This window comes from Bombyx mandarina, chromosome 18 (assembly GCF_030267445.1).
Source record: "Bombyx mandarina strain Sakado chromosome 18, ASM3026744v2".
NCBI classification, from domain to species: domain Eukaryota; kingdom Metazoa; phylum Arthropoda; class Insecta; order Lepidoptera; family Bombycidae; genus Bombyx; species Bombyx mandarina.
This window is the reverse complement of record NC_143224.1, coordinates 12,932,040-12,953,780: the sequence shown is the minus strand read 5'-3', so window position 1 is coordinate 12,953,780 and position 21,741 is coordinate 12,932,040. Positions and strand designations below refer to the sequence as shown.

The 21,741-nt window shown below is 44.5% G+C and overlaps 2 protein-coding genes across 11 annotated transcripts in view; one reads left to right on the top strand and one right to left on the bottom strand.

Annotated features, from left to right (window-relative positions):
- The first annotated feature begins 1,324 nt into the window (after positions 1 to 1,324).
- On the top strand, positions 1,325 to 20,459 carry Cep164 (centrosomal protein 164). 8 transcript variants are annotated; one of them, XM_089734704.1, is made up of 20 exons: positions 1,325 to 1,550; positions 1,707 to 1,818; positions 3,402 to 3,549; positions 3,962 to 4,391; positions 4,799 to 5,000; positions 5,151 to 5,299; positions 6,212 to 6,449; positions 6,528 to 7,413; positions 7,982 to 8,159; positions 8,711 to 9,003; positions 10,523 to 10,623; positions 10,691 to 10,793; positions 12,523 to 12,637; positions 13,346 to 13,408; positions 13,676 to 13,745; positions 13,827 to 14,052; positions 14,701 to 14,892; positions 15,722 to 15,824; positions 16,433 to 16,488; positions 17,733 to 20,459. In XM_089734704.1, exons 1-20 carry the CDS (start codon positions 1,484 to 1,486, stop codon positions 17,838 to 17,840), a joined length of 3,840 nt encoding a protein of 1,279 aa, XP_089590830.1. In that variant the 5' UTR covers positions 1,325 to 1,483; the 3' UTR covers positions 17,841 to 20,459. The 8 variants fall into 8 exon arrangements, 6 of the variants coding, with proteins under 6 accessions (XP_089590830.1, XP_089590833.1, XP_089590834.1 ...); XM_089734706.1 differs by having other exon boundaries at positions 1,326 to 1,550; positions 6,263 to 6,449; XM_089734705.1 differs by having other exon boundaries at positions 1,326 to 1,550; positions 6,260 to 6,449.
- The window catches only part of LOC149501038 (uncharacterized), a 34,177-nt gene continuing 32,837 nt past the window's right edge, over positions 20,402 to 21,741 (bottom strand). For all 3 annotated transcript variants that reach the window (XM_089734714.1, XM_089734713.1, XM_089734715.1), the window contains exon 6: positions 20,402 to 20,774. In XM_089734714.1, the coding sequence (XP_089590840.1) occupies positions 20,547 to 20,774 (228 nt within the window). In that variant the 3' untranslated portion in view covers positions 20,402 to 20,546. The remainder of the gene's footprint in view (positions 20,775 to 21,741) is intronic.

The following is a 21,741-nucleotide window of genomic DNA, read 5'->3' as shown; positions in this document are numbered from 1 at the left end:
AGTGAGGTCGGCTATAATAAACCAGGCGCGATGATGGCGTCTTTTATGTTTCACATTCTTTATTTTGTCCGAAACGACAAAGAGATCTACCTACCATCGTAACAATTTCGTTACTTTGTACACATTTTATAACTAAATTTTAGGCGAGTCAACTCATTGTTAGTGTTTCGTCTGATGTAAACGTGTATTAATGGTTGGTAACTACTTAGCATCTGTAACAATGTACAATGGAAAATGAAAGAAAATTATGTGATACGGCTTTCCAAGTTTTTCCACCAAGTTCATTGAACTCTTTGCAAATATCTATAGTTGCTCCGATGGGTTTTTTGTTAATATTTTTTATTGCTTGAGCTCACGTGAGCTCACGATCCGCCTGGTGTTAAGTGATGGTGGTAAAGGCATCTTCAGTTCAAGTAGTGCCCGTGTGAAATCATTACTCTTGCACCCTATATTAAGCGCTCGGTCAAAGTGGATCAGGATCAGTGGACAAAAACAGGTTTTTAGCGGTTCATTGAAAGTGCCAAAGCCAGCGCCCCTTAACACAGCTGCGGCTGTGTGCAACGCACACCCTGCATCATAGGTAAAGCCTGATTTGCCGCCACTGTTGGGTTTACTGGTGGTAGATCCTATTGTGAGTCCGCACGGGTAGGTACCACCACCCCGCCTATTTCTCCGTGAAGCAGTAACACGTTTCAGGTTGAAGTGTGGGGCAGCCGTTGTGACTTTACTAAGATCTAAGAACTCATATCTCAAGGTGGTTGCGGCATTTACGTTATAGATGTCTATGGGCTCCGGTAACCACGTAACACCAGGTGGGCTGTGAGCTCGTCCACCCATTTGCAATAAAAAATAAAAACCTACCTTGAGGCACGTGTTCTAAATTTTAGTTTTACTGTACAATAGTTGCCTCACCCTTGAAACCAAAATACTTTATTGCTTCATGGTGGAAATAGGCTGGGTTGTTGTGCGAACTTAGAAGAGGCCCTACTATTAATTACGCAAATTAAAATTTTTGTGGGTTTGGTTTTTATTAGACGGTGTTCTTTCTCATTAAATAAATTATTCGTGAATATTCATTAGGTACGTATATAATTAAAAAATTAGTACCTGCCTGCGGGATTTGAACACCAGCATAGTCACATCACCCGATACGAATGCACTAGGCGTTTTATCCTCTAGACTGTCTAGACCAAGACAGCGACGCGACGACTTTAATATCCATTCCATTTTACTGTTCATTCACTTTCAAAAGCTTAGACCTTTGATCTAATTGAAAATAGCTGTATGGCTATGTCCTCTTTGCCTATTCAATGGACGAATCAAATAAAAAAATTGTGTCAAAGTTTTAAAAATCCTGGGGAGACGGCTCAAGTTAATTTGATTTATGATAACATCGATTATGTATTTATTAGGGGTAGCAGACTTGTTTTAACTGTTTCAAAATTTTATTCTTAACATATAAAAATAAAAATGAGGTAAAACGATGAGTTCACCTTCTGCTGTTGTATGCCGTGAAGTTTTTGATGAAAACAGTCAGCCATCAGTCGAGGGTTTGTAAAAATATAACTAAAACAGGTCACAATAAATCGTAAACAACTGAAATAAGTCTTAAATAAATCAATAAATCATTTATGTGCATGTGTTTGATTTTTAATTAGTTTTATAGTTGAAAAACGATGTGTAAAGTTTTTTGTCTGCGGCTATAGAAATCTGCGAGTATGCCCAGCAGTTGGGAATTGATCCTGAGAGCGAAAGCCACCTTTTACCACTTGCGCGCGATGGACTTATGCAAGCACTGCCCCATCAGTGGAAAGCATAGTGAGTTTACTTACACAATGCACATTAGTTTTCGATCTAATCATCTTTCAGGATCACACAGAATTTTACGGCTAGTATGGTGATGATGACATTATTCCAAATGTTCAGCTCATTTAGGAAAAGTAAAATTATTACTTCCAAAGAATACATGTTGTGGAATAGTGACTTTGTCATTGTGATCAATGGTAATTAATTGCCACTAAATTGGCTGTTGGCTTTGTCTGCCTTCAATGAAAAGAATAAGCTTTTTGTATATTTTAATACTTCCAAGAGACAACATAATTGGAATATATTTCGAGTAAGTTTCAAATCATTTTCTGGAGAAGCTAAAAGATGCTATGTAAGGGCACTGAAAGTTATGACTGAATTTAATTTAATGAGCTCTTAAGGAGCAATAGTGTAATGACTTCGCAAAACTCTTTATTTGCTGTTATGTCACCAGTTAAAATACTTGAGTAAACTCTCTCATAGGAATTTATTTCTTAAGTGGATTTTCAAGATATGTGGCTGATGTGGTAAAAGCATAGCTTTGTACAGATTACCTTTATGCCTCTGAGATTCTGAGAAAACACAGATCATTCTATTTTGGCTTTAGGATGTAGTTTTAGCACTTTTGCATTATACTACATATATTGAAGTTGCTTACTGAGCCCTTCACCTTAGCAGAAGATTTGTAGATATCGTGGAACCTATCTGTTACTTTGTGTGATCAAAATAGGATTATGAAAACTTCACCACAGTACTGAAGCTATCTCCAATGTTTCAATATCTGAGACTACACTTCTTCATGCTACAAAAAGTTACTTGTTAGACTCTATGTATGATGAAATTGTATTAAAAGAACAAATTGCAAACTAGAACTCTTCATAATAAAATGCTAAATATGATAATTCACACTTTATGCTCTTTCCACTGTAAGTGAAAGTATCACCACATATAGTAAAGTATTAGTATTTAAATAGAAGAACAGAATGAATTCAACATAGGAACAGAAGTATATAGTCACTACAGGACTACAAACCTGATTTTCAAATACTGTGTTAACTCAAGCAGAACAGTTGTGTACCTGTTATAGTGATCACCATGTTACATTAGTAAGTACCCACAAGCTCAGAAAATCAAAAACCATTTGGATCGCTAATTGTTCATACAATCATTGGAAAATAATATTCACCTCACAAGTTGAATATAGAAATTAAAAACATCATTATCATCTCCATTGGTTAAAATATGCATGTCAAGAGTTAATGAAATGGCTAGTACTGAGATTAGTATAACTCATTAGCATTACTAAGGGTACAGCCAGTCTGCTATCTGTTGCTCAAGATATGTCACAGTGCTTAGGAAAGCCCTTTGAAGAAAGGTCATTTTAGATATAAATGGTACATTACAAATTTTTCTCTAGAAATGCACTGTAGAGAGTGCAGTGGCTCCATGAATTAACAATAGATACTGTTTGTCATACAAGGCAATTGATGTACAGCCTAAAACAAGATGATGGGATCATCTCAAACGATTCCTCAGAGCACTCCCCATGTAGAGACCCCTAGAGATGTTATGTAATTAGTTATTATCTAAAACAGTTATGATGAAAAACTCCAAACTCATTACTACTATAACGAAGAGACAAAGAACACTCAATGGGAGCATCCTCTGGACAACCTGTACCGGGAACTTGTGAAGAAAGCACGAGATGCTTCTATGCAGGATGATACATGTGCTTCAGTTCAGGTGAGAAAACATAGAGTAAGTGTCGGGCTTTAATGAGCTGTACATGAGCAGAAAAGCTCTTGGCCTATGCAATGCCAACAAAGATGGCCCTAATTAGTATCTGCTTTTTACTGGTTGTCGTGTGTCTTGTGAGTCTGCACAGGTAGGTACCACCATTCTGCCTGTTTTAGCCATGGTGCAGTAATGCATTACATTGAAAGTTGTGGCAGCTGTTGTACTAAAAAAAAATACCGAAACTTAGAACTCGAATCTCAAGGTCTATGGGCTTCAAACTTAACACCAGGTGGACCATGAGCTCTTAGCAATGAAAAAATAAAAAATTCTTATAACTGTTTTATGAAACATAAGTAAGTTATTTTGCTATTATTATATTACCAGCTAATTTTATTAACATTGTTACTCTAACTTTCAGGAACTTCCTACATCAGAGGAGAACACCAACCAAAGAAACCTCGAGCGACATGAAACCAAAGTAGAAAGTGATGAAGAACTAAGTACAGACAGCGAAAACCAGCCAGAAGTCAAAGAAAATACAATACATAATAAACGACTCACACCTTTAGGTCGGCCACCACTGTCACCACTCACCAAACTAGATAGGAAACTTGGAGATATACATATATCTCCACTGCGGAGAAGCATAGAAGGAGTACCAAAGTCAAAATTAGTCCATAATACCTCTGACAAAGATGTGTTTGATAGGATGCCATTTGAGAAACAAAAAATAATGTTCAAACAACATTCTGAGAATATAGATCTTAAGATGAACATACAAAGTCCAGAAGAGGAGAATGTCAAGCTGTTGTTTGGAAGTAAGACTGCTAAGGGATTGCCATTGACTGGTAAGGTTTTCAAATTTGCCATGTAATACTCATTACTATAAATTCACTTTAAATTGTGTGAAAAAAAATTAAGCTGACTCATGTCAGAGACATCCCTACCTACCTCTGAGGACTTCAATCTCATAACATGACGTGGGTAGTAGTAAAATGATGAAAATGATTATTCTTAACATTAAGTATTCTCACAGCATCATATTACTGTGTACACCAGATCATAGCCCACGTGAAGAAGAAAGAATAAAAAATTAAGCATCAGTGCTTGTATTGTGAGGTGCTTGTTGACATTGAAACTGAAATAAATTATTTTACCTAACTCACTTGTCTTAAGATGCTGTTGATTATAGTGAAGTGCTCCATAAATATTAAACACTAAGAATTTATACAGTTGTAATTATTTTCATTTCCAGGTAAAGGCAATATGTTTTTAAAGCTATCGAAATCTGATCTACCAAGTCCAGAGACTGAGAAGTCTCTACCATTAGACTCAGTCACAAAGAGCGATCCACCCAAAGGTATCCTCAGGGAATCCATCTCCGATATTATTAATCGGAGACCTGATAATGTGGGTAGACAGACTGCTAGTTTTGACGAAGACAAGAAGTGTGTCCGGTTAGTTGATAACTTTAAGCTTACTTTTGTTCAACTGTCGGCAATACTGATGACTAATGTAACACGTAAGCAGCTCGAAGGAGCCGAGACACTAGGGACTAGGGAATGGTTTGTAAGACCATGACTGAGCCGTCAGTGGTGGTCCCCCAGGTTCCAGCTGGAGGACGCGGCGGAGTCGGCGGCCAGCCCGGGCTCCAACAGCTCCTCGGAGCAGAACGAGCCGCAGAGCTCCGTGGTGTCCGCCCGCCCTCCCCTGCCGCCCAGACTAGCCAAGCCTTCATCGGACAAGGACTCTACTGGTAATCATTTCCTATGAGTTTCTATCTTCAATTTTAGTTGAAATCTATCTATATATTTTTTAATTTACTACCTTTAAGTGAATCATTTCTGTATGTGTAGTAACCGGTGCACCTAGGGAATGGCTTTAAGGATCAAGTTTTGTTATGAGATAAGTTTTGTAGTGTCAGTTTTATATCGAAAGATATCTGCGTAGACAAACTCCAATTTTAAAGAATAAGCCGTTGCTCGCGACCACCACAACACCATTTCATATATTTCTGGCGCGATCGCTTTGCCATCCATATATGGATATTTAGCAGGTCAGCTACGTTTCACTGAATTGCCGTATGGACTTCCACTCAATAGTGACAATTGGCACATGGTGGTCGCGGCTCGACACGCCGGGTTGCATCCACTAGAGGCGGTACAGCTGCAGGCGCCCCGCGAGCGCTAACAGACAACGCAGTGTACATCGTACAAAAGGAGTGCGCTAACGGTTTCCGAATACAAACGCGGGTTCCCATATTCTGCACGCATTGGAAGGCAAACAGAAGGCGTGCGGGGTCAGCTGCGGTCATTTACTCACAAGTCTTAATATTTAAGCAAATTTTATTAAATATACATAGTTATAGTCTGGTATGGTATGTTACTTGTGTGGATACTATGGCTCCCTGTCATTTGGATGGTACTTCCTCTCGCCCTGGTTCAGCTGCATCTTCAGCAGAAATTTCAAAAAATCGGAAGTAGTCGGGTTTGGCTGGTATTTTGCACAGAGAGTGAGTCTGGCTGTCCAACGAGGTAACGTAGCCAGTATCTTGGGAACTGTGCCTCCTTCAAGTGCATTGGAAGATTTGTTCTACTGTATGAGTTGATTTATGTTCAATTATTTAAAAAAAAAAAAGTTATAATCATATCAAAATATTATATTACAGGATTCGACTTGCGGTTAATAAAATTTAGTTTAAAATTAAACACGGAAGCAGGTTCAGCGACAGCGTCGGCGGGGTCGGAGGTCGCGTCCGGGCCGGGCCGCCGAGTAGTCCGGCCGCCGCCCACCGACTACATCCGGCCCCAGCTCTTCCAGAAGCACTTCCGCAAGATAGCGGACATACTGGCCGACCCCGCGCCCGACCCCGCCCCCGACCTCGCCCCCGACGGACCCAGGCCCAGGTCGGTCCCCCTCCACCGCTCTCACTCACTGTGTGCGTCGCGTGTGTGTGTGTGCTCTAACAGTGCGCCGTCCCACAGGTCGCCGATGGTGCCGCTCACCAACAAGATATCGATAAATCTAATGGAAAGCATCGAATCTGAAACCTCGATAGACTCACCAGACAGAGAGTTCGCCAACTTGGACCTCAACGACCTCAACGACGTGAACGAGCCGAACGACCTCGACGACTCAAACGAACAGAAAGACCGAAGCGTCTCGAAGGACGATAGCGACCGCGACTCGGGAATGTTGAGGTCTCCTCCCGCGGAGCGCGCCGGGCAAGGACAGCCCGCGCACTCAGACGAGCTCCGAGACACTTCTGAGCCCGACCGCTGCCAGCAATCAAGTGAAGGTTTAGCTAAAAATAAATCAAGCTCAGAAACATCCCCCGCGCCCCCCGCTCCCAGCCCCGCTCCCAGCCCCGCCCCGAACTCCGCCCGAGACATCAAACCCCTTAAGTATGATTTTACAAAACCTTGGACCCCCTTATCAAGTTTCCAACCGCAGAAAGCTGTGATAGCTCCCCAAGTTAAGACCTCGGAGTCCTCGTCTAGCCTAAAAGTTGCCAGTCCGAGGCTGGATGGAGTCATCTTGTCTAATGGGAATACCAGATCCGACAACGTAGTGGTCGTGTACCAGTTCGAAACGCAACAGAACTCTTTGTCGAAACCGCTCAGGTCGCCACTGATACCCGACATGGGAACTAGAGACTTCATAGAACGGCACAAGAGCGACGAGAGAAGGAGATTAGAGTTGGCCTTACAGAAAGAGTTGGAGAGTATAAGAGTGGAGTGGTCGTTGAGGGAGAAAAAGCTGAGAGCCGAGCTAAATGAGGAACTGAGAGAGTCTGAAGAGAGGTTTGTTGCGGAGAAGAGGGTCAGGCTGAACGAACAGGCGGAGAGACATCGGAGGGAGCTGGAAGAGGTTAGCTTTTTTTGTTTTTTCTTCATTCTCTATATTCCGAGACATTGGAGAGCTACATGGAGCTCGTAGCATAGGAAAGTAAAAAAAGTATCATTCCATTTGTATGACATTAATTAAAATAAGATATACTTGTATTCATGTCATAAACGAGGTATTGTACAAGTTTTTACAGTGTCTCAAACACCTGGGGCATGGGGATGCGACCTCTGCGACAAAGGGGCCCCGTTCTGGGGCAGGAGCGGCGGTTCTAGAGCTGGTTGTAGTGTCAACCGCGGTATCCCTCTGCTTTGTTTTACTCTGCCTCGGGTGAGAATGCTAGGGAGAGTGGGTAGGTCCTTAACATCTTGGGCTACCGAGACCTACATATCCCGAGCGCCCCCTAGACGCCATAATCTTATCGGAGAACGGGCCCTGGCGCGAAAAAAAGGGTAGTGTAGTGTTCGTTGGTCCTCCCACATTTCATTGCATTTGGGACTGGAGCACACGATGTGAACGATGATAAATATTGAAATGTTTTTATAGCGTGATTGAGTGTGAATGATAGTGACGTGATTGTTGTCGCGCACAGACGCTCGCGTCCAACGAGCGGCAGGTGTGCGCCGCGCTGGAGGCGGCCCGCGCGCAGCTGGACGCGCGGCGCCGCGCCCACGTCCACGCGGCGGAGAGCGAGCACGCCAGGGACATGGAGAGGCTCAAGGAGACCTACCGGGACAAGCGCGACCAGCTCCGCCGGATGTTGGAAGCGGGTAACGTTGCAGCTTTTTTTGTATTCCTACTTAAGCTGATAGCCTTGAGAGGCTATATCAGCGTAACCTTAACTAGTAGGTGAGCTCACGGGGCTCAAACCTGACGACGTTGCTAACACGAATACTAGCAAGAGCCGTGCCTCGCAGAATCTATCACCGGATCGGAAACGCGACCCACTGAGAAGATCCGGCGAAAAACTCAGTGGCCTGTGTCTGAGAGTTAAGTTACTCGTCGAGCCCTTCGTCGCAAGCGACGAATTCGACAAGAACGATGACCGGTGCTTGAGGTACCTCAAAGCACCGTTAGTGGATCGGAAGGATCCGAAATGACGCGCTTGGGGCAACGTCGACTGCTTTCCATTCTGTCAACAAGATCAGGAATGTAGTTACCGGCGGCCACAATGAGAGGGGTCTCGTGTCGTGCAGCCTTATCGAAGTGAGTTGCAACCCGGGGCTCCCGGCGCTGTGTCGCCAGTATCAGGCTCGCGGCGCATCCTGCTCGTTGTCGGCGTCGTTACTGGCGCACTACCCAATTATGTCTTTTGTTGTAGAGCACGAACAGTGCCTGGAGGAGGTCCGGGATCAGTTCGCGTCCCAAGTAGAGCGGGAGCGGGCACGGCTCCGGGACGAGCAGCGCAGCGCCGTGCTGTGTGCGCGGGAGCAGCACCGCGCCGCGCTGGACGCGCTGCGACAGGACTACCGGGCGCAGGTGGAGCGCGCGCGCGGCGAGCACCGCTGCCTGGCGGAGGAGGCTCGGCGGCGGCTGGCGGCGCAGCGGCAGCCCGCGCCCGACAAGTACCGCGCGCTCAAGGACAAGTACACCAGGCTCAAGCACGACGTCAAGGTCGCGCACCCCTCGCGACACCGGCCGCGGAAATAACTAAATCATAACGTTTAAAACTTATCATTGCCGTTGTAGGCAGATGAGCACTCAGCTGATGTTGAGGGTTGCCGTCGTTCATGGTCGTCAGCAATGCCGAGGGCACAGCCGCTGCCTACCGTTAAGTATTCTCCGTTAACCTCGTTTGAAGTAGGACATGTCTTAGAGCTCGGGAAAGACCATAGAGGGGAGCTCATTCCAAAGTCGGATGTTACGTAGCAGATAAGATTTCTGGAGACACTCTGGATGAACACTCAGGAGGGAGCAGTACTCCACGCGAGGCCGGACCTGTGCTTTGTAAAACAAAAGTCTTTGTTCGGGCGTGAAGTACCGCTTCGCTCTAATGAAGACTCCCAGTATTTTTGACGCCAACTTGTCTTTGCCCTCCAAGTGAGTCCGAAATTGGACATCGCTCGAAACGTCGACCCCAAGTATCCCAATACTCGTGGAAGGTTGTAGGTACACTCATTGGAAATGCTGCATCATGACAATTCCTTCTTTGCGCGTAGTGAACGCGCAAACTAGTGTCTTCAACAGGTTCAATAGGACTAAGTTCAATTTCAAATTCATCTCACTTGGAGATTCGGCTAGATACAAATTTTTGAGGGCCGATATATCGCGTATCCTCCGAGCTGTCATCCGTAGAGCAATGCATGCCAACAATAGACAGCATGTCATTGATACACAGGATTGAGCACCTAGCTCTGTGGAACGCCAACGTTGGTCATGGTATCAGAGCAGCAATCGTCTACCACTATAGTGATGATCCGCCTATCCAAAAAGTTACCAATCCACATGCAAAGTCTCTCGGGGATCCCGTGATCTGGTAACTTTAATAGAAGTGCCCTATGCCAGACTCGGTCAACGGTCTTCACGATATCAAGGCTTACAGTGAAAGCCTCGTCCTTGCTTGCCAAGGCTGCAGCACCCTGTGAGTGAGGTATACAAGATAACTCAAGAGTTGTTCCATCACTTTGGAAAGCAAGGAAGTTATTGAAAGTATTGTTATGCGCTGGAGTTCGGAATAAATAAAAAGTTCCACCAAAGTACAAGTTAACACTGTATTAGCACTTGGAACATTTAAAACACTTCACAAACACTTTAAAACTCAATTCGCTTCTACCGCTTCGCTCCAGGTGATTCGTTCACTGTTTCGCTTCGAGTAGTTCCAATTACTAATCGGCCAATTACTAAAAGCGTTGCAGAGATTGCGTGCCATTTCTGCAACGCTTTTATAGTCGATACGACATCTCTAGAATCCTCACGAATATTCCACAAAAGTCGAGTATTATGTTTCTGCTATCTGACAATAGATGGGGTTGTACTTCTCGAGCGTTCTAGATGCTACTAGATCCTTCGATATTCGTTAGAGTATTTGGCAATAGATGGCGTTACTCTTACCGGCGTAACAGTATTATCTTCTCTGAGCCTCTCGGTTAAAAGTAGAATGTTCATTGAGGTTGAGCTGAGTGCACAATTGCAGATGTCGATAGAGCGGCGCAACAAGCGGCGCTCCGCCAGCGCCACCACGGGCTCCGAGACCGACCCGTCCGCCTCGCACCGCACCGCGCGCTCCGCCGACAGGTGACCCGCTCGTGCCGCGCTACTCCACTATGTGTGACAGCTGTCGACTCATTCAACAAACTCTCAGAAGCAGAGGCGGCCGCCCCCGGACGGACGACGAGCCGGGGAACCGCAACAGCACCTCGGCGTCCGACGGCCCCGCGCCCCGCAGCGCCGCCGTCCCGGGCCCCGTGAGTGCGCCCCCGCCGTCTTGGGACATGCTTATCCGAATTAGACATTTGTTAGCTGGTCCGAAAATGTAGAAAGGATTTTTTTTTAATTTGTGGTACATTAGGTGTAATGCAAAAAACAGGAATTTTCATATTTTCATGTGTATTTTTGTGTTATTGTGTTAGAGGTCACATTTTGCCTTTGATTTCCGCGCCCTATTCCGTCACCTCCCGTCCGGCTCGTGACGACGCCAGTCGCTGTGTACGAGTCGCGTATGGCACAGGGCGCGCGCGCATCCACATCGCTTTACTCAAACCGTAGTATAAAGCGCCAGTACGCGTCCAGCACTCATATACAGCGGCACTCACCACATCAACATACATAGATAGAGTTAGTTACTTGTTAGCGAAGTATATAATAAACAGATTTTCTTCCTATCTAAATCTTAAGTTGTGTATAGTAATCGGCAAACTTCTTGAGCAAATGACCTTGACTGCGCAGAACCGAATTTTAGATCACTGGTGGTGAGGGTGAGGCGCGACGGCAGGGGAAATCGTATCGAGCGCGTTATTGGTAGATCAGTCGAACCCTGCGTCCCGCACCGCGCCCTCGTTCCGCTTGCTCCCAAAAGTACGCTTGCGTACAGTGGAAAGTCTATCGTTATTAATCGTTAAGTTATTTGTTATAATTGCTTGTGGACTTTGTTGCCATTGCTATTTGTTGAGTGTTTGTTGATTTTTTATAAAACATACACTATGCCGTGACAAACTGGTGTAGTACTTAAAAGAAAGGGTAGAAAATTTGTGTACGACGTATATTGCTTCTTTATAAAACAGGGGAAGAATGATATGGAAAAATTAAAACAGACTTCGGAAGCAACAAAAACATCAGTGAGTACTGTTAGGTGCATTATTAACGAAGCTAAAGGCTCTGGCTTGCTCGCCGTGTTTCGGACTCCGGGTAAGAAAAGATCAGGGAAGAAGAAAGTTACCGGAATGGATAGTTTCGTTCAATCTGTAATAAAAAGATGTAATCATAATAACTACATAACAAGCAGCGAAACTCCGTACCGTAGAAAGGCTTCGAAAAATTTAAAGAAGATATAAATTTTAATGGCTCGGAATGAAGCTTACGACGAATTATGAAAGAGCTAGGCTTCAGATGGAAAAAAAGAACAGAAAATAATCGGAAGCTGGTAAATGAAAAAAGTAACATTCGATTACTACGAATCGAATATCTTCAAAAAATAATTAATTATAGACAAAAAAGAAGACCGAATCGACCGAGTTGTAAACTACGCCGATGAGCCCTATGTCGACTCATCACGATGATAGCGACTCGGGTGATGAAAACAGTGATGATGATGATGGTCAAGATTATGATAACGAAAAAAAAATTACAAATACCAGCTTCGCTTCAACTGAACCAAGACCTGGCAACAGCTCTAGTTTTGACTTAATAGAAGGAATATCTATTTTACCCCAAGATTAAATTATTACAATTATTAACCTATATGTTTTGTTGATGTTCTAATAAATATATAAATAAATACATATGTTGATTTTAATAATTTAATAGCATTATGACGCAGAGTAAGTAATGGTTTTGCACGTGAGTGTACCATGCGCAAACTTACCCCCACTACGTCAACAAATGCTCAAGAAGTTTGCCGGTTATTATACGCCACATTCAGCAGCGCATACACACTTCGATATATGTGGTTGTATCTTAAAAACATTGTGTCCTCAGTGTGCCACCTTCCCGATGGCAACCGAACCGCGGCGCAAGCACGCGCCCGCCGCGCCGCCCCGCACCCCGCCCCGCACCCCGCCCCGCACCCCGCCCCGCCCGCAAGCCGCTCGCGGTCAGCATCTACTAACCTTTACTACAATTTTTTATTGCATAGATAGATGGACGAGTTCACAGCCCACCTGGTTTTAAGCGGTTACTGAAGCCCATAAACATTACATCGTAAATCCCGCTGCCCACCTTGAGATATGAGTTCTAACGTCTCAGTATAGTTACAAGGCTGCCCCGTCCTTCAAACCGAAACGCATTACTGCTTCACGGCAGAAATAGGCGGGGCGGTGGTACTTACCCGTGCAGACTCACAAGAGGTCCTACCACTAGCAATAAGCAATCTATTCAATTTTAAGTTAACTTATTCACATTTACTATAACTGTTATAAACAATCACACTTGTATTCTGACATAGACAAGACTCAGTAGACAGCTCGTTAAACATAATATCGAATTTTTAGTATGTATAATAATTTGGAGATCCTTGGACTCTGGCCGTCGCCTTAAGCTTGATCTTAGTGTCCATGATATCGGCTGTGCTGAGTTATTCTATCGAGTTCACGAAGTAGCGGCAGTAGGTCGACCGCCCCAATGTGCCCCTCTGCGACCCCAATGTAGGGCCCAGCTGCAACCATCAGGGATTCGCCATTATGGCGAGAGTTGGGGGAGTCCATGTCCAGCTGTGGGCTTCACCGAGCTGATGATGATTACAAAAGCATAAAGTAGAGAGCTGCAGGATGACGACGACTGACGAGCGCTCCTCGCGTTGCAGAGACCTCGACGGACCCGCAGGACTCGTCCGACGCGGGCTCGGCGGGCGGGCGCGCCCCCTCCGGTCGGTAGCCCTCCGCACGCGGGTGCTCTCCAAGAATTCACTACAAATAGAGAACTTACTCACTTTTGTTTAAAACAAAAAATTGACACCGAGCTTCGCGAAAGTGTTACAATTAACTGAAGGGTAACAGTGTAGTTTGGTATACTGAGAAGGGTTAATATATATAGTAAAGTATGAAGCAAGTTGTATGTACATTTCCGATGTGTCACTAATGGCCCCGTCCCAGCTAGCGCCCCGCCGCCCCTTACCGTTGTTGTTGTGGCGCAGGGCGCGGCCGCAGGAGGAGCTTCGCGAGGCTCAAGTCGGCTTCCACCTCGCGCCTGCACTGCTCGCCGCGGTGAGTCGCCGCCCCACTGCCGCCCCACTCACTGTGCTCGTGTGCACGTCGCGAGCCTGACCGATGCGATGCCCCGGACAGGTGGGCGGGCCCGCTGGAGAGCGTGCGCCAGCAGCTGCGCGCCCTGGACGCGCTGGACGCGCTGGGCTCCCCGGACCAGCCGGCCTACGCGCTGCCCTACCCGTTCCGCGCGGGGGAGGCGGCGCGGCCCGAGCTGGAGTTCGTGCGGCACCGCGCGCTGGTGGAGCGCGAGGGCGTGCGGCGCGCGCGCGGCGTGCTGCGGGCTCGCCGGGCCGCGCTGCTGCAGGTCGCTACGCTTGCCTATGTTTTGATATCATTATTTTTATTAAACGAGCGAGCTCAACAGACATTGTTCTACCTTGACAACAATCATAAAGTCTGCGTGCGGCGCCACCTGCCGGGTGCTCGGAGGCTGATTGTAGCACACTAAATACATCAAAATGAGCCAAATGATTAACCTCATTGGGACCCCTGAGCACATATCAGGTCCACAAACAGCTATCAGTCTTGTCGTCGTGTAGCGACGCGGCCCTCCCCATATCGTTACATTTTATATTTTATGTACTCTAATAATTAAATTTTAATATTATATTATTATATTGGAACGGCCTGTGTTTGACGATCTTCATAGTATAATATTATGTTATAGGATAATCTTTATATATACTATATATTATTATGTATTATAATAAATCAATATGTAATATATGACACGCTTCAACAACAAGCTGGACTAAAAAAAAAGAATAATTTTAAAACCTGAAGAAGAGGATGTTAGATCAAAATGAACAAGCGATTGTGCCGCGGCCGCCGCTCCCGGGCAACTGCCGAGTGTCGCCGCCGGACGCGCGCGACATAGAGACGCACATGTTTTCCCTTTTAAGATGATAGTTTTGTTCCCGTGAGGGGTAACGCGGAGGTGGTGCGGACACAGGAGGGGCGCGAGGGTCGGGAGGAGGAGGAGCGCACGGAGCTGGAGGTGTCGCTGCACCGCGCGCGCGCCGTGCTGGGCGAGAAGGAGATCCGGCTGCGGCACATCGAGCGCACGCTCGCCGCCCTCGCCGCGCCCCCCGCCGCGCCCCCCGCCGCGCCCCCCGCCGCGCCCCCCGCCGGCACCCTCCTGCAGGTCGCCGCACACCCGTTGTTCTGCTACGTTATTCATGTTACGGCTTGTTGTCACCATTCTTATTTCCCGTTTGCTTGTATATAATGCATTTATTTATTTTATGTTAAATCTAATGTATGTTATGTATTAAACAGGCTGCACATTACTCACCTTCATAAATACGCTCACAGACAGCACAGCGGTCCGACTGAACTACTTTAGTAATCATTTTATTCGTTTATTCTACATAATATAACTAGCAGACTCGGTCACACGTTGCTGTGGCTAAGGTTTTTGTTCCTAAATAACACGCGGTCGGCTATGCTAATACATACAATACATAAATATAAAGAGTAAGAACAATTAGATTTAACTGTAAAGCGTTTACTACGAAATAAATTTCACTTATACTTTAGCCTCAGCAACACGTGGCGCTTATGCCATCAAATTGTAGCTTATATGAAACGTTGGTATTTTTAACACAGCGTCATCTAGGAGACATTAATGTCAGACAGTATTACAATTGTCTGTAAAAAATGATTTAAGGCGCCATCTGTTTTAAACTTATGAAACTTACAATTAATAACAAAAATCAACAGGAAATAATTTTATTGTTAATTAATAAATATTACGACCATTAATCGAAATAAAAACCATCCTATCTTTCAAGTTGGATCAACTGCACACGGTGTGCAAATTTAATTTAAAATCTGTTAAGTAGTTTAGGAGTCCATCGCGGACAATCAACGTGTCACGTGATTTATATATATTAAGATTTTTTTATAAAGTAAACCAACACTCACATGTCGCTTTAAATGAATATATATCGGAACACGATTGCTGTGCGTAGAACGGAACGACATACGGCTGCAGCGCGCGGGACGACAGCGCCAGCGACGCGTCTTCGCCCTTCGATGACGTCACGCCGCCCGGTGACGTCACGCCGCCCGCCGGTATATCGCATCGTACTACTACTGCTGTTTATGAATCTTACTTGATAGGAATTTATTGCCCTAGTAGGCAGACGAACATACGGCCCACCTGATGGTGAGTGGTTACCGTCGCCCATGGACTTCAGTAATGCCAGGGGCAGAGTCAAGCCGCTGTCTACCGAGCCAAGCCGCCATGTGGGTCATGTAACCGAGTGGGAATAGGACAGCGGCCTCTCTCAATGTCTACTGTACATTTTGAACATAGTCAACTGAAACCATTATTGCTATATAATATATATATATATTATTTACTGAGGCCTTAACGTAACGTTTAAGAGTAACGTTACTTTACCATCATTTAAAAGAAAACGTATAAATGTCTCTTTATTTTTCTCTCTCTCTTTCCTTTTAGTTGAACGTTAAATAATTTTATAAAGCTAACAATGTCTTTTGGCCTCTTTATTATAAATTCAAAATAATGTTGTATATTTTAACTTCAATAACATTGAACTTAACATTATTTATAATGAGTTTTAGAGCTTTTGGAGTTGTTATGAGCTCGGAAACAGTACTGCAAGAAGTGTTATTACTGTTTACGGTCTCGAGCGCTCACAGTCGGTCCCCCGCAGGCCCCCCGGGGAGCAGCTCGTGCCGCGCCGCGCCGGCCCCCCGCGCGCGCTCGCCCGTGAGTATCTGGTTATTGAACAATTGGGTGCATGTGGGTTAGAATTGTAGATTTTCAGGACGGCCTAAATTTAGTGCCGATGTGTCTCAAGGAAGCGTCAGAACGCTACTTCGACAAAGCGGCGCGACACGAACACCATCTTATCTTGACCGCCGTTAATTCAATATCCAACTCAGGCGACGGGGCACCGCAGACCGCCGAAACATGTCTTGTCGGAAGCCCTGGATCCACTCTCTGTACTCTTAAGCTCTTCCAGCGCCGGTCACCGTCCGCGTCGAATTCGTCGGTTACGATGAAGAAACAACTCATCGAGTTTTTCGTGGGATCTTCTCAGTGGGTCGCTGGTAGATTCTGCGCAGCATTACTTTGGCTAGGGCTAGTGTCAGAAAATTCTCTGAGGTTGAGCCCGTGAGCTCACGTACCCCTCCGGGCGTAGCTGGAGTGGCGTCTTAGGCTACCAGTACCAGCTACTATATAGGGGAAAAAAATGGGCTACCAGCGCCCGCGGGCAGCACGCCGCGTCGCGCAGCCGACTCACCAGACGACTCAACAACGATAGTGGCGCCCAAAAATATTTCGAACATCCGCCCGGCATCTCCATCACGCCGCCCATACGTACAGACAGATGTGATACTGTTTTATTAAAATATATATATATATACATATTAAAAGAATTTTATGTTGTCAAAATACTTTTGAGCGCTACTGTACGTAGTTCTTTAACCATTCTTGAGTCACTGCCGTTAACCAACAATCGTTCATTCGCAGCCGACTAAATCCTTAGTTTTTTTCTCCTACTTATCCTGATAGCCTTGAAAGGTTATTTCAGTTTCTTGACGTGTAAGTGAGCTCACGGGGCTCAAACCTGACGACGTTGCTAACACGAACGCTAGTAAGAGTCATGCTTTGCAGAATCTACCACCGGATCGGAAACGCGACCCACTGAGAAGATCCGGCGAGAAACTCAGTGTCTATGGGTTTTTTTTATATTGCTTAGATGGGTGGACGAGCTCACAGCCCACCTGGTGTAACGTGGTTACTGGAGCCCATAGACATCTACTACGTAAATGCGCCACCCGCCTTGAGATATAAGTTCTAAGGTCTCAGTATAGTTACAACGGCTGCCCCGTCCTTCAAACCGAAACGCATTACTGCTTCACGGCAGAAATAGGCAGGGCGGTGGTACCGTTAGTGCTGTTCGAACAGCTGTTTATATGTAGTTGTGTTGTGTGTGTCGGCGGCAGGAGGGCGCGTCCCCCGCGCGCGTCGCCTGCGCGCCTGGCTCCACTCCCCGCCCTGAGCGCCCGCCGGGCCGCGTGCACCACACTCTATATACAATATATCCTGGATAAGTATAAGTCTGCGGGAACGCTCAATGTTTCTTAAAATGTCATATTTTGGCCTAAAACTCAACTAACATTCCCACGGTAGGATCATATCACAATTTAGGATAAGTTGGAGAGCAGCGGGGAGCGCCCGCACCGTGACGTCACTGCCGGTGCGACCACTCAGTCTAGTCTAGATCTAGTCCAACGGTCTACTGATGTTTAAACTATGAATTAGTAGCTAATAAATTTAATTTTTATTTGTAAGTCTTTAATTACGTAAAAGAAATATTTTAATAAGTATATAATCAGATTGAACCCGTGTGCCACGAAATGATTCTGTGTCTGGCGAGCCGGCGGACGAGCCCGGGGGCCGCTGCCGAGGGCGCGCTCGTAGCTATTCAATAATTCGAAGGTAGTCTTATTTAAAGCGCACAAATTGTATGAAGATGTACGGGCCCGTCGAGCACGTGTGCGCTCAAGGTTTAAATATAAGATGCGTTCAGTATGCCCCTCGGGAATAGCACTGTGATATTAAGTTAGTTATCTACTTCTATTCGTACTTATCTGTATGTTGTATTAGTTTAGGATCTGCCCTTGTGGTAACGTTATGTGTCCGCCATTCCGTGACAGCATACTGATGTTGGAATGTACACGTTTTCTGTGCTTATTCCGTCTAGTCAAAATAATAAATTACTCCATTTTATATTGTGATGTTATTTTCCTGCGCGTATGACGTTTTGTTGTTAATTCGAGAGGCCCGCTGTTGGTCAAAGATCCCACCGCTAGTTTGTCTCCACACCGCGTATCCCATAGTGGACAATCACTTTTTATTTTTATTTATTTTTTGACTGGAGAAACATTTCGTAAAATGTTTGCTAATCAACTAAATTGTAATGAAAATCGCTAACTATCAATATTTTAATCAAACATTTTAACCTCTATTTATCCTCAATCGATGTCATCATTGAGTTCATTCAAACAGATAGCTTCGCCTATATCTGTGTATACTTTGTGCTGGAGTCAAATGTCAATTTTGTTATGATTTGATTGATAACCTCAAAACACTTCTGCAAATTGATTAAAAACATAAAGTTTTTTGTAATAAAGACTCCCACTTGTTTTACGCATCTGCTGAAGTCATCACCTTGAAAAGTGACAACATTTTTAATGATTAAAAAATAACCACGACGATTATTTAAAAAATATTTTAAGTTTCTTAAAATTTACATTAATTACTTAAGACTGCGATCCCAAAAATTTTTATAAAAATGTTGTATCAGGTCCTAGCTATTTTAACTCCACTGGTCCTGCTAGTAAAAAAACAGATATCCAATAGGTGTAGACTGAACCTCAAATAACAATTAATTCTTAATCAATGCCCTTGTGATTGTCTGCAAATCTGCAAAATATTTTTATTTTTAGTAAACATTTCGTGTGCTTCTGAAAAGCTGTTTCATTGCTTTATCATTAGGATTTTTAGTTTTATTTTTAGTTTAGAAGTTTAGAAGTTTTATTTCGTGTCGTGTCATGTGTCGCATCGCAAACATACTCCATGTTTTTTGTATTCAAATAATAAAATATACGTTTTAGACTATAAATATACGATGATTCAGCGTTATTCTAGTTTAAATTGCAATCATAAATTTACTTGTAATTTATCAAATTTCGTCCAGATTTCAATACGCTCACTGATGTATCATAATGCACCTTATAATTGTCGTTTCGGCATTCACTTGTATATTTAATGAAGTTTGAACAACGATGACCGCGTAAACACATTTGTGAGTACAGATCGTACAGACCTAGCAAATAATCTAGAGATTATCCATGAAAATAGTTAACATTTTGTTCTTAGTTATCGGATAATTTTGAATAAAAGTTTCCACAAACAGGATGTTGATGCGATCGTCTTCACTGATACTAGAATGTCGTCAATGTAATCGAAAATAATATAAAAACTAATTTTAATCAACATCGTGCTGTATTCGACCGATATGTTAATTTTAAAGAAGGGAGAGTTCAAAAGTGTTGTCCACAAGTGTGTTTGAGCGGTGATAAATGTATTTGTCAAAAATAATAGTTAAAATTATACCAATCGTAATCCAAATACTTATAGGTAAACTTAATATTAATAGTTCAATTATTCATTTTTATGTAAGTACATTGTAAGGTTTTAAAGTTGGAGTTATGGGACAGTAAATGTGTTTTCATTGCGAACAAAGCATTACGCGCGATATAACAATACTGTTCGAACAGTGAACTCAACTTTAACTTAACTTGTCTATCTTTGGTCTACCAGGCTGACGTCACACCAAGTGTATGTATGATGATGAGCCAAACAAATAATTTCCTGTGTGCGTAGTACGAGTTTTTTAACGTTAACGAAAAACTCGCACTAAGCACACTGGAAACGTCGTGCCCGTAGGACGATCGGAGTTAGTGCGTAGTGGATAGTTACAAATAATTCATCGATTCAAAGCTATGTTGAGATGTTTAAGTCTGGCGCCCGGGATCTTAGTCTAAAATCAATTATTGAACTCGCACAGGATAAAAGAATACAAGTCGATAAATAAGAAGCGAGTAACTCCAGCTTGAAATTATTTATTCGTTAAACGAAATGAAAATAAAACTTGAGTAAACTAATTGTAGTTTCATTAAGTAGTCGGCCGTTGAGTCGCGCAGCTCACAGCAGCGGCACCAGGTTCCGGCCCCCTGCGGACACAGCACAGCTCAGGGCTCTGTGTGTAGTGGTGCGGAGGTAGGTGCGTCCCCCGCCCTACCGGCGCCGGCCCCGCTGTACTGTGCGGGCGCGGCGGGGGTGGTGCGGCCGCGGCGGTGCGTCTCCGGCGTGCACGTGGCCGGCAGACCCGCGTCCGCCCACGAGTACGACACCGCGGACCACGCGTCGTACACTTTGCTTGTATAGTCCCATGCGCTGCTCGAGAAATCTGGAGGAACCTTGAAAAGTTAATGAATTAGTAAATTTTAAAGTAATTAATAGCATCCTTAGTAACGACTAGCTGGCCCGGCAAACGTTGTTTTGTCATATAAATGATTTCTAGGAAAGATAAATAACCTGGATACCGACTGCAGCGCCATCTGCCGGACTGATTTGTGAATCTAAGCCATCCAGGGTGCCAAAAAACCCAAATACGTACAAAAAAAAAAACAAATCGGTCCAGCCGTTTAGGAGGAATTCAGTGACAAACACGCACAGAAGAAATATAATATAATAATACTAGCTATACCCGTCCGCTTCGCTGGGCATTTAAAATTAGCCTATGCATTAAGTACATGTATTTTCTACATGGATACCAAGTTTCAAGTGACTCGGATGTTCAGTAGTTATCACGAAACGTCCGTAAAAACCACTGTAGATTTATATATTGGTATAGAAGTGTGCGCATGCGTGCCCGCCCGCCTTCTTGAGCAACTTCTCGCGTCACACGTCGGATGTACACTCGACTCCTGATGTGTATTGGGAGTAGGTGCTGGTGACAGGTTGTGATGTGACGGAGTGACGCGTCAGAGTCGACCTGTCTCTTATTTTTATTGCAAAGGTGGTTGGACGAGCTCACGGCCCACCTGATTGGTTACCGGTGCCCATAGACGTATACAACATAAATGCCGCCACCTACCTTGAGATATGAGTTCTAAAGTCTCAGTATATTTACAACGGGTGCCCCGCCCTCCAAACCGATTACTGCTTCACGGCAGAAATAGGTAGGGCTATACTAGACTTGCTACCACTCAGTCACTGCTGCGAAGCAATCACAGACACCAAACCGTTTAATCTTAGTGTCGCCGTCCACGTGGTGTCTATAGGTTTGAGAACCGGAGGCGGGCGTTGAGGTCGGCTGTGATATGCGCTAGCTAGATTTTAATGTTTTCAAATCTATGACCTTAAACAACATATATAATAGGG

Excerpts from the sequence above, each read along its gene's own strand:
- Cep164 (XM_089734704.1), top strand. The coding sequence starts at position 1,484 with ATGAGTTCACCTTCTGCTGTTGTATGCCGTGAAGTTTTTGATGAAAAC. Across the intron at positions 14,053-14,700 it reads GCCGGGCCGCGCTGCTGCAG|GAGGGGCGCGAGGGTCGGGA; the intron begins GTCGCTACGCTT and ends GTGCGGACACAG. Across the intron at positions 14,893-15,721 it reads CCGCCGGCACCCTCCTGCAG|AACGGAACGACATACGGCTG; the intron begins GTCGCCGCACAC and ends TGCTGTGCGTAG.